Source organism: Choloepus didactylus, chromosome 1 (assembly GCF_015220235.1).
Source record: "Choloepus didactylus isolate mChoDid1 chromosome 1, mChoDid1.pri, whole genome shotgun sequence".
Lineage (NCBI taxonomy): Eukaryota > Metazoa > Chordata > Mammalia > Pilosa > Megalonychidae > Choloepus > Choloepus didactylus.
Genome location: NC_051307.1, coordinates 5,774,463 through 5,786,908, shown reverse-complemented (window position 1 = coordinate 5,786,908; position 12,446 = coordinate 5,774,463). Strand labels below are relative to the sequence as shown.

General features: G+C 42.2%; 1 protein-coding gene across 2 annotated transcripts in view; it reads left to right on the top strand.

Annotated features, from left to right (window-relative positions):
• The window catches only part of MX1 (MX dynamin like GTPase 1), a 45,359-nt gene that overhangs the window by 20,386 nt on the left and 12,527 nt on the right, over positions 1 to 12,446 (top strand). For both annotated transcript variants that reach the window (XM_037831449.1, XM_037831445.1), the window contains 5 exons: positions 2,756 to 2,948; positions 3,682 to 3,819; positions 6,180 to 6,334; positions 10,276 to 10,414; positions 10,827 to 11,025. In XM_037831449.1, coding sequence (XP_037687377.1) covers positions 2,756 to 2,948; positions 3,682 to 3,819; positions 6,180 to 6,334; positions 10,276 to 10,414; positions 10,827 to 11,025 — 824 coding nt within the window. The remainder of the gene's footprint in view (positions 1 to 2,755; positions 2,949 to 3,681; positions 3,820 to 6,179; positions 6,335 to 10,275; positions 10,415 to 10,826; positions 11,026 to 12,446) is intronic.

Sequence of the window (12,446 nt, the reverse complement as noted above, 5' to 3'; positions counted from 1 at the left end):
ATTCCATCTAGGTTACCTAGTTTGTTGGTGTTGTCCATTTCATTATAGCTGTGGAATTGAATGGCATGAAGTTTCTTATAATATTCCTTACTATTCTCCTGTAGCAATGCCCCCTTTATTGTTTCTGATGTTGGTAATTTGTGTCTTTCTGTGTTTTCTTGATTGCTCTGGCTAGAGGTTTAGCAGTTTTATTGCTCTTTTCATAGAAACAGCTTTTTTTCCTCATTGATTTTTCTCTTTTTTGTGTGTTTATTTCATTGAGATCTGTTCTTATTTTTATTATTTGTTTCTTTTTCTAAATTTGGGTTTAATTTGCTCTTCTTTTCTGACTTTTCAAGGAGGAAGCATAGACCATTGATTTTAGATCTTTTTATTTTCTAACATAAATGTTGAGTGCTAAAAATTTCCCTGTAAACACTGTTTTAGCTCCATCCCAAAAATTATATTTTCTTTTTTTTTCAGTTCAGAATATTTTCTGCTATCCCTTGTGAGTTCTTCTTTGATCTGCATGTTATTTAGAAGTGCATTGTTTACTTTTTTTTATTATTTGGAGATTTTCCAGGTATCTTTATGTTATTGATTTGTTCATTCCATTGAGGTCCTATTTTTGCATGATTTCAATCCTTTTGTGTTTTTGAGACTTAATGACATAAGTCATTAAGACCCAGAATATCATCTGTCCTGGTGAATGTTATATGCACTTGAAAAGCAGGTTATTGAGGCAAAGGTTATGTAAATATCAAATAGGTCAAGTTGATTGATACTGTTGTTCAAGTTTTCTTTTTTTACTGAATTTCTAACTATTCTGTCAGTTTCATAGAGGTGTGTTGAAATCCCCAACTATAATGTGGATTTGTCTGTTTCTCCTTCCACTTTTATCAGGTTTTTCTTCTGTATTTAAAAAGTTTTTTATTAGGAACATGCACATTTAGAAATGTGAAAATTATCTTGAGAATCGGTCCCTTTATCATTATGAAATGTCCCTCTCTGTTTCTGGTAACCTGCTTTGTTCTGAAGTTTACTTTGTCTGAATTATTATAGCAACTTGAGCATTCTTTTAATTAGTGTTTGCCTAGTACATTTTTCTTTCTTTTTACTTGTTTTTACCATTTATTTTTTTATTTTATTTTTTAGTTACAAATTTTTTTAATTATGGTAAGACATACATAACATAAAAATAATTTTAAACATTTTAAGCGGACAATTATTTGACATTAAGTACATTGACAACACTGTGTAACTTTCAACACCATCTAATTCCAGACTGTTTTCGTTAACCCAAACCAAAATTCTTACTCATTTAGTAATAACTCCCAATTCTTACCACCCCTCCCCACATCCTTGGTAAGCACTATTCTGCTTTCTGTCTCTATGAAATTGCTTATTCTAAGGATTTCATAGAAGATAAGTCATGCAATATTTTTGTGTCTGGCTTATTTCCCTCAACACGATTTTTGAAAGTTCGTCCATGTTGTAGCACGTACCAGCAGGTCACTTCTTTTTGGCAGCTGAGTAATATTTCTCTGTATGGATATACCACATTTTGTTTATCCATCCGTCTTTCAGTGGACATCTGGGTTGCTTCCACCTTTTGACTGTTGTAAAGAATTCTGTGATGAACATCGGTGAGCAAATATCTGAGTCCCTGATTTCAGATTTTTGTGGGGTTTACCTAGGAGTGGAATTATGGGGATGGGGTCATATGGCAATTCTATGTTTAACTTTCTGAAGAACCACCATACTGTTTTTCCCCATGGCAGCATCATTTTGCATTCCCACCAACGACAAAGGGTTCCCATTTCTCTGTATCCTCACCAACACTTGTTTTATCAGGTTTTTTTAAAATAATAGGCATCCTACTGAGTATGAAGTGCTATCTCATTGTACTTTTAATTTCCATTTCTTTAATCGCTACTGATGTTGAGCATCTTTTCATACACTTACTGGCCATTTGACTATCTTCTTTGAAGAACTGTATACTCAAATCCTTGGTCCATTTTTTAATTGGGTTTTCTTTTTGTTGTTGAGTTGTAAATGTTCTTTATATATTCTGGATATTTGCTCTATCATATACGTGGTATCCAAACATTTTCTCCCTTTCTGTTAGTTGCCTTTTCAAACTTCTGTTCTTTCCTCCCTTTTTTCCACGTTTCCCACCTTCTTTTGCCCTTCTCTATGCTGCAGTTTGGAAATTGCCCCCAGTAGTAAGCTTGGACGTCTCAGGGCTCAACTTGGGTCTTTCCCTTCTCTCAGGATCACAGCCCCATGCTGCCTCTTGTCAAATGTGTGAAAAACATTTTTTGGTTTTTTTTTTTCTCCTTCATATATTTTGGGCAGTTTTCTTTGTATCCAGGAGGGAGGGAAAATCTATCCCCTCTTACTCCATCATGGCCAGAAATGGAAGTTCCTCCCATAGTTTTTATGAGCTCATTGTATCTTTCTCAAACCTGCCCGTCACTTGCATCCACTGTGGGATACGTTCACCTCTAGGCTAATCTTTTCCCTTACTCTGGGTCTTCCTTGGTGTTGCCAGTTTCCATTATTAGGGGCAAAGAGCTGGAGGTCGTTGAGCTCTCACGATGACAGGCCTGGGGTCTTCAGCCCTGGGGAATGGTGTTGGAGTGGGCGACGCCCACTGCAGAGTAGCAAAATTTCACCTGACTTGCTCCCATGCAAAAATCGTAGCCTGGATCTGTGTGTGATGGAACGTGGCCTGGAGGCCATGACAAGAATCCTCCATGTCTGCCTTCCTCAGGGGATCGAGAACAACCTGAGCAGCCAGTATGAGGAGAAGGTGCGTCCGTGCATTGACCTCATCGACTCCCTGCGGGCTCTGGGTGTGGAGCAGGACCTGGACCTGCCTGCCATCGCCGTCATTGGGGACCAGAGCTCGGGCAAGAGCTCGGTGCTGGAGGCTCTGTCGGGAGTGGCCCTTCCCAGGGGCAGTGGTAAGGACTCCTCTCTCATCACACATTTCTGTGTAGGTTGGTGCAACCAGCATTTGGGGGAACGTCTGAGTAAGTGAGTTTGGGGCCCCAGCTCAGAACAGTGGGCACGACGATGTCTTTCCTGAGCCCCTTCACAAGAGGTCACACTTCAACTTAGGAGAGAAGACTGATGCTCTGCATAGGGGTGTGTTTGAGCTGCAGTGCTGAGGATAGCAACTAGGGCTGGAGTCCTCAGTGGTGGCCCAAGAGAAGAGTCTTGAAACCTGGGATGGGTCTTGAAATACAAGTTGGATGTGGAAGATAAGTATGTTTTGGAAGGGGGATTAGAGTAGGAACGTTGTAATGAGATGCCTTGTGTGGGCAGTGTGCCTTTCTAGTGGCAGTAGCGTGTATGTTGAGGGACGGTGGGGGTGTTTGCATAAGCTTGGGGAATTCCCACTGCACTTTCTCAGCTCAGCTGATGTCGGAACCCTGGGATGAAGCACAGAGTCTAAAGTGGTGGCTTTCAAGCATTAGTGAGCCAAGAATCACCTGTGATGGGTGATCACGGTGCGTATCCTGGAACCCTCCCCAGGCATAATGCCTCACAGTGTCTGAGGGTGTGACCAGGATGTTTGTATTTTGAACACATCCCCCAGATGAATACAAAAACTTTGAGAACCACAGGTCTAAGACCACCACATAGAATTTTTAAGAGTCAAGTACAAGAACTGATATGGAAATGGCCCCCTAGGTATTGTTACGAGATGTCCTCTGGTGCTGAAACTGAAAAAGCTTGTGAATGAAGATGAGTGGAAAGGGAAAGTCAGCTACCTGAACTGTGAGTTTGACATTTCAGACCCTTCGGAGGTGGAAATGCAGATAAATAAAGGTGAGTACCCTCTGTCCATCATCACCTAGTGGATGCCTGGGCCAACCTTTGAAGTGGGTGGGATCTACCTGGGTGCTCCCCGCTCTTCCCTTTCTATCCTGTCCTGCTCCCCTAGAATCAGCCACCCCACCTTCCTTCACTCCCTCCTCCATGACAGGCTTCATGCGACCTCCTCCGTCACCTCATTAAGACCAGCACTTTGGGACCAAATTTGACAACAGTAATTCATTACTTGGTATGGAATTAAGTATCTGTATCCAAATATGGAGGATTTGTCCCTTATTCAAGGGATTTCTTACTCTGCAGATCTGATATATAAGGATTTGGGGCATAGGAGCCAGGGAACTCTTTCCCTGTCAACCTCATTGAACCCTATTTGGAACTGGTGGAAATTTGTGTCTTTGCACAATCCTAGCTTAGACTACTTTAGTGGTAAGCCTCAAAAATGTAAATCACAAAGAACAATTTGATCAATTTGAAACATCTGAAAAGGGAAATGACACCAGAAGAAATAGAGATCAGGACAGAGTCAGTTGGCAAAGAGCAGCACATGTCAGTGAGATGAATCCACAACTTTTTCCTTATTGATTTTAATTTTTTTCTCTCACATGTCACGTAATTAAGTTTCACTTAGTTTCAGAAGGTACAAATGTGGCATGAATTAATACCCAAGAGGAGGATAGGATGGGTTTGGCTTTTGTAAACATGGGAGCACCAATTAACATTTGTTGACTATTTTAGAGAAAGTTAATGTTAACAGAACAAATGATATTTTGTATTAGTATTTTTTTGGTTGACTATGGCAGAAGTCTTAAAATAACTGTGTGTATCAGTTAGTCCTTGCTGAGTAACAAATTGATCTCAGAACCAAATGGCTTAAAACTTTTCATTACTCATGATTGTATGGATTGGCGGAGCTGTTACTCTCATCTGGGCTGATTGGCTGGGACTGGATGGTTGTAGGACGGCCTCAGTCTCGTCCAGGGCCTTGGCTGGAATCCCCAGGCCTTCTCTCCATTGTGCTTCTCATCTGCCAGTAGGTCAGCCTGGGCTTTTCCATGTGGTGTCAGAAGGAGAGGGAAGACCTTGGTATGTGAGCGCCTCTCAGATCTCTGCTGGCATCACATTTTCTAATGTGCCTTTGGCCAAAGAAAATCACATGGTCAAGGCCAATTTCGAGGGACAGAGGAAGAAATACATTCTCTCTCTTCATGAGAGAAGTGGCAAAGTCACATTATAAAGGAGCATGCATACAGGAATGAAAGGATTTGTTGAGGCCTTGTGTGCAAGCAAATTACTGCCCAGTGGTCTCAACAGTGTGGAAGTTCTTTCTCTCTCACATGTAAGTCTGGAGGTGGGAAAACCAAGGATCACTTGGGAGTTCTGCATTGCCAGCGACCCAGATTTCTCTGTCTTGTTGCTCTAATATATGTGCCTCCGTTCCCAAGGTCCCTTTGTGATTTGGCCGGTGAGTCAGCATTCCAGCCAACCCAACTGGACATTGGCAAAGGGCACACTTTCTAGAGGTGACATGTAACATTTTCACATATATCCATTGGGCAGAACTTAATCTCCTGACCACATCTAGCCAGAGAGAAGAAGCCTATGAAATGGAATCTTTCATCTAAGTTGCTACATGGACCAGCTAAAAACCTGACAGGTTTATTACCTAGGAAGCGAGGTGATTGGATATTGGGAAACAATTAGCCAACTCTGCCACCTATGTTGTCGTCGTCAATGTTTCCAATCTAAGTTCTAGATCGGTATAAAACATACTAAAAAGACGTTCTGGATGTAGAAAGGACTAAAAAGTAAGGTGGCATTAGTTACCAGTTTGATGAAAAAAGGTCATATTCTAAATTTCTGTAGAATTTTCATTATCAAGGAGGAGTGAGGAAATGAAATCTCTTAACAGACTATAAGCAGCCAGAGTTCATCTCACCTAGAATAAGCACTTTCCCCCATATAATTTTCCAATTCATGTTTTTGGAATTCCACTGTCTTTATTTGTTTTAAGTTTCCTTCGTTGTCAATTTCCTTATGATGTCAGTGGGAGGGATTTGGCTGTGACATCAGCAAGAGCTGCTTGACTCTGGTCAGCTTTGGGCTGGTGCAGCTCTTTGTCTTCCCTGGAGATGTCCACAGGAATTCTCTCCATGGACAGTTTGGCCACTGGCAGGGAAAACACTGAGGTCTCCTTTGAGTTCTCTTTTAGCTCCAATAACAGAAAGGTGAATGTGCTCCAGACATGCCTGTATCCATGGATCCCAGCAAGCAGACGTTGCTTTCAGAGTGTCCACTGTAATGAGCCGCTTCCATCCTAAGCTCTGTTCAGTTTTTGTTTTCTTCCTCATCTCTAGCCCAGAATTCCATTGCTGGGGAAGGCTTGGGAATCAGCCATGAGCTAATTAACCTGGAGGTCTGCTCGCCGCACGTCCCGGATCTGACCCTGATTGACCTTCCTGGAATAACCAGGGTGGCTGTAGGCAATCAGCCAGCCGACATCGGATGGCAGGTGAAATTTCCGACTCCATCAGTCCCAGGCCTGGGGTGGGGAGGGCACTGCACTGAAGCATCAGCAGTTCAGGGCTGAGGCTATTCCACTACATTAAAGCCTAAGAGGTGTTATCTATATAGTGCATAAGAATGTCCACCAGAGTGACCTCTCAACTCCATTTGGAATCTCTCAGCCACTGAAACTATTTTGTCTCATTTTTCATCCCCCTTTTGGTCAAGAAGATACTCTCAGTCCCACGATGCCGGGTCCACATTCATCCCCGGGAGTCATACTCTGCGTTGCCAGGGAGATTTACACCCCTGGGAGTCGGGTCCCACATAGAGGGGAGGGCAGCGAGTTCACCTGTCAAGATGGCTCAGTTAGAGAGAGAGAGGGCCACATCTGAGCAACAAAGAGGTACTCAGGGGGAGACTCTTAGGCACCATTACATACAACTTTAGACTCTCCTTTGCAGTAATGAGCTTCATAAGGGCAAGTCCCTTGCTCGAGGGCTCAGCATATCAAACCGCCAGTCCCAATGTTTGTGACAACATCAACACCAGTCCAGGTGAGGATGTCCAACACATCCGCACCTTCCCCCAGATCCTCGGGGCTGGGGAGGGGGAGGCTGTAAATATGTTTTTTATTATCTGCTCAAATTACTCTAGGATGTGTCACTATTTCACTCCAGCCTATACTAACCTACCGTATCTCACTTCCTATTCAAAGTTCCATGCAATTATGGTGTTTGAACAAATCGACTGTAGAGTTGTACCGTTTAGAAAATTTAGATCCTGTACCAAATAGGTATCTATTCCCTTGGCCTCATATGAAAGTTGAAGTTTTAAAACACAATCAGTTTCAACCTTTATCTTTTGGCCTGGCTTGCCCTGGTCTTAACCAGACCTGCTTCATTCATATCACTAATTGAAGTCTTGGCTCTTTTTAAGCTTTTTTTTTTTTTTTTTTTTTTTTTGACAGTGGCTGTATGCACTAATACTGACATTCATATCTGCCGAGCTCTAGCTCTGAGTCTCAGGTGTCTCAGAGATATGCATTGTTCCAGAGACCAATCAGGTTATACGCTAGGGGATCAGCATCTCAAAGTTTAGAGATAGGCCTTAAATTCAGGGATAGAGTTAACTGCTGTAAGAGCTTACAATCTAGGGACTATTACAATTATTGTGTCCATGTTAGGCTATGTTCTAAGATTCAGTTCTGAGTTTACACATTGTAATTAGTCCATATTGGTGAGGCATCATCCCTCTCACCATGTTTTCTCCAACACTTTTACTCCTCTATATATTTTCCTACAATTTTATAGAGTTATATTCACATACCATACATTTATCCACAGTGTACAATCAGTTGTTCATGGTATCATCATAAAGTTGTACATTTATCACCACAATCAGCACTTGAACATACTGATTACTACAAGAAAAATTGTTTTGTTTTTTTTTTTAAGCAATAAGAAAAAATGATAAAAAGAAAAATAACATGTCATACAATACAATATACTACTAAGGACAGCAAATAACACCACTACCAAGAATCCCATATTACTCCCCTATATCCCCCTCATATACATTTAGCATTGGCATATTGCTTTTGTTACATTTAATGGAGGTATATTACAATGTTACTGTTGACCACAGACTCCGGTTTGCTTTGATTATGTTTTTTCCTGAATACCATCCCTTTTTCAAATTTCTACATGGTTGACATTCATTTGCTTTCCCACATGCAAAAACATTTTTATATTTGTATATTTAGTAACAGTCATTGGCCACTCCAGTTTTTGCCACGTTATACAGTCCCAGTCTTTATCATCTATCTTTACCTCTGGTGTCATACATTCTCCTATCCCACCTCTTTCAGCTTTACTCACAGACATCTTTGTTCAGTGTACTTATAATACCGTGCTACCATCATACAGTATTATGCTATCTATTTCTGGATCTATGCAATCAATCCTAAACATTCTGTAGTCCTTCAGCATCAAATGGCTGATCTCTGCCCTCTTTCTATCTCCTGGTCACCTGTGTTGTCAGCTTTTAACTCCCAAAGTTTGTTCATTAATGTCTGTTCATATTAGTGAGACCATACAGAATCTGTCCTTTTGTTTCTGGCTAACTTCACTCAACATAATGTCCTCAAGGTTCATCCACATTATTACATGATCCATGTCTTTGTTCTGTCTTATAGCTGCATAATATTCCGTCATGTTTATATACCACAGTTTGTTTATCCACTCATCCTTTGATGGACATTTGGGCTGTTTCCATCTCTTGGCAATTGTGAATAATGCTGCAATAAACATTGGTTTACATATGTCTGTTTGTGTCTTAAGTTTCAGTTCCTCTGAGTATATACCCAGCAATGGAATAGCTGGGTCATTTGGCAAATCTATATTTAGCTTCCTGAGGAACCTCCATACTGTCTTACAGAGTGGTTGCACCATTCTACGTTCCCACCAACAATGAATAAGTGTGCCTCTTTCTCCACATCCTCTCCAGCACTTGTCATTTTCTGTTTTTTGGATAATGGACATTCTGGCAGGTGGGAGATGATATCTCACTGTGGTTTTGATTTGCATTTCCTTAATAGCCAGTGAAGTTGAGCATTTTTTCATATGCTTTTGAGCCATTTGTATTTCCTCTTCAGAAAAATGTCTGTTCATGTCTTTTGCCCATTTTTTAATTGGATTGTTTGTCTTTCTGTTGTTGAGATGCAGGATTCCTTTATATATTCGGGATATTAAACCCTTATCTGATATGTGGTTTCCAAATATCATCTCCCATTGTCTAGGTTGCCTTTTTACTTTTCTGACAGAGTCCTTTGATGTACAAAAGTGTTTAATTTTGAGGAGATCCCATTTGTCTATTTGTTCTTCGGTTGCTCGTGCCTTGGGTATGAGGTCTAAGAAACCACCTCCTTTCACAAGATCTTTAAGATATTGCCCTACATTTTCTTCTAAGAGTTTTATGGTCTTGGTGCTAATGTTCAGGTCTTTGATCCACTTTGAGTTAATTTTGGTATAAGGTGTGAGATGGGCATCCTCTTTCATTCTTTTGGAAATGGATATTCAGTTCTCCATACACCATTTATTGAACAGGCTGCTCTTTCCCGGTTGCTTCGGCTTCACTGCCTTATCAAAGATCAGTTGTCCATAGACGTAAGGGTCTACTTCTGAATAGTCAATTTGATTCCATTGATCAGTTTATCTGTCCTTATGCCAGTACCATGCTGTTTTGAGCACTGTAGCTTTGTAATATGCTTCAAAGTCAGGTAGTGTGAGACCTCCCACTTCATTCCTCTTTCTCAAGACATTTTTGGCTATTCAGGGCACCTTACCCTCATGAAGAGGGATTTTTGAAGAGCCTGTTGTTCGCGATCTCCTTGGTCAAGTCTGATGGAAGCTTCTCTGGAGGGAGAGAGGCAAGCAGGCAAAATTGCAAATATGTTTTATATTCATTTGGCGTTTTACCCGATGACTCACTTTTGGTTATGGTTAAATTCTGTGACCTGTCTAAACTGGTTGTTATAAGTGAGGGGTTTTACGTTGTGAGGGAGCATCGGAAACAGGCAGAATGATGTTTGAGGATCAGAGAATCTCACTCTAAAAGATTTAGGGAATTAGTCAGCCCATTTTTTGGCATCTTGTGTTTCATTGTGGCCGTCAGACTTGATGTGAGGACTTAGGGGATGGATAGTCAGCTAAAGCCTTACGGTTTTCCCTAATTCTGTGGCTGCGTCTCAGGGAATTTAGTTTGTCATGACACTGGCTTAGGAGGGCCCCTAGGTTGGGTGTGTGGGTTCATTTCTCCATAGTTACTTCCTTTGGGGAAATACCCCTGGGTCTCTTAGGACTTGCAGCATATTTAAGGTCAGGACGCATCTCGTCTCTCATCCCCCTTTGTGGCACTCGCAAGTCACCTCCTCCTGTTTTCTCACAGATCAAGTCCCTCATCAGGAAGTACATAAACAAGCAGGAGACCATCAACTTGGTGGTGGTGCCCAGTAATGTGGACATTGCAACCACGGAGGCGCTGAGCATGGCTCAGGAAGTGGACCCCGAAGGGGACAGGACCATAGGTGAGGCGGGGGAGGGGGACCTCACAACTGTAGGTGTCTGAATCCAGAGGGCTGCTGCTTGGCGCACACTCAGGGTGGTGGCGGCTGTCAGCAGAGAAGAATCGCAAGGGGGCAAGTTTGATGCCTGTCCAGGCCAGTCAGCTGGACTCGATGAGATGCCACAGCTTGACTCTTAACTGTTACCATCAGGGGTGGTGGGGTCCGGGGTGGGGCAAAAGCAGGAGGCGGATTGTGTCCATTAAGAATGCATTTGGCTGCAAGTAACAGAGAACCTGACTAAACAAATGGTGGTTTATTTTCACATATGACTAGAAGTTTGGGCAAAGGTAAGCCATGTCTGTATGGCTGTTCCCCTGCTGGGGAGCGAGCTGCCCCACGCTTCATCGTCTCATTGAAAGTCTCTGGCTCACAGGCATCTTGACAAAGCCTGACCTGGTGGACAGAGGTACAGAGGACAAGGTGGTGGACGTGGTACGGAACCTTGTCTGCCACCTGAAGAAGGGCTACATGATCGTCAGATGCCGGGGCCAGCAGGACATCCAGGACCGGCTGAGCCTGGCCGAGGCTCTGCGGAGAGAGAAGGCCTTCTTTGAGAACCACCAAAATTTTAGGTATGCTCTGCTGTGATTTACCCGAGGGTAAACGGAAACTAAGGAAAATCCGTTCATCCTTAACTTGGGAAAATTGCCACTGTTGAAATGTGTGTGTCTAAGTGTGTCTCTATCTTGAGTGTGATTATGGAATTTGCCTGGAAGAATAAAAGGGGAATTCACCAAGGATTGCAAAATAAATAAGTAAATAAAACTAAGGAGGGAATTGCTATAATAATTAAATTGCGTGGTGCTGAAATCAGAACAAAAACAAATAGAACAGTGGGAAAAGTGGAAAGTCCAAAAATAGATCTCAGTATGTGTATTTAATATCTGATAAATGTGGCATTTCCAGTAAGTGGGCTGTATCATTTCAATTATTCAGCCAGTGGCATGGGGATGACTGTTTGAGACTTGGAAAAAATTACATTGTGCCTTTGCTTAACAATTTAGACTGAAATACATAGTAATTAAATTTTTTAATTAAATATATATATTTTAAAAAGCCGTAAGCATCCCGGAAAAAAATGTATATGGATAGTTTACCATCCCAGGATGGGGGGGGGGGGCCTTTTTAACCCTAATGCCCAAGCAAAGCAGTTTTTAAAAGAAAAGACTGATAAAATTGGTTAGGTTGGAAATAACGAGCATGGGTAGAGTCGGTGGAGGCGGAGCCACACTGGCCCGGCCTTTCGGTAAGGTGGTTCAGCAACATGCGGACGCGCCTCAAAAGGGTGCTCGGATTCTCCCCGGGAAGGTCAGCGGGGCCTGTGCAGGGATGTCTGTTGAAGGAGGGTCAGCACAGCTTTGTTGATAATCATCAAAACTTGGGAACACCAAATGTCGACAATCTGGGGGCTGGAGAAACAAAACACAACGATGGTTTGCAACCATTAAAATGCCGTGGTAGAACCATTTATGGCCGTGAAAAGGTGTTTAGGATATGGTCAAAGAAAAGCATCGTGTTCAAGGAGAACACGTGCAGACGTGGGTGGAGATGCATGTGCTGTGCAAACGTGATTGCATTCAAGGCTCCCAGGAAGCTGCGGAGAGGCATTCGATGGAGTTTACAGTGTAGGAGCTGAAGCTTGGGCATGTGGAGCTTTTTATCCTAAAATGTCGTTTAAGCCGTGGAAAGCTCTGTAGTAGCTCCCTCTCGGAGTCCCCATTTGGACACAGTGAGACAAGTGCTTGACTTAGTCTTCCAGGTAGCTCGTGGTTTAAGTTCTTATCTTGGGGGAAGGCACCTTCCCATGTTCAGTGAGAAGGTCTTTTATATCAGTGTTACGGATTTGCATAAGTGTTTACTTATGCAAATATGCATACATATATTTTAATGAAGACGTACTTATATGCTCTGTGTATACTGATACAGTATGCACATAGGGGTGTGTGTGTGTATGTGTGTGTGTGTGTATGTTATGAAAACGTATCTCTAGGTG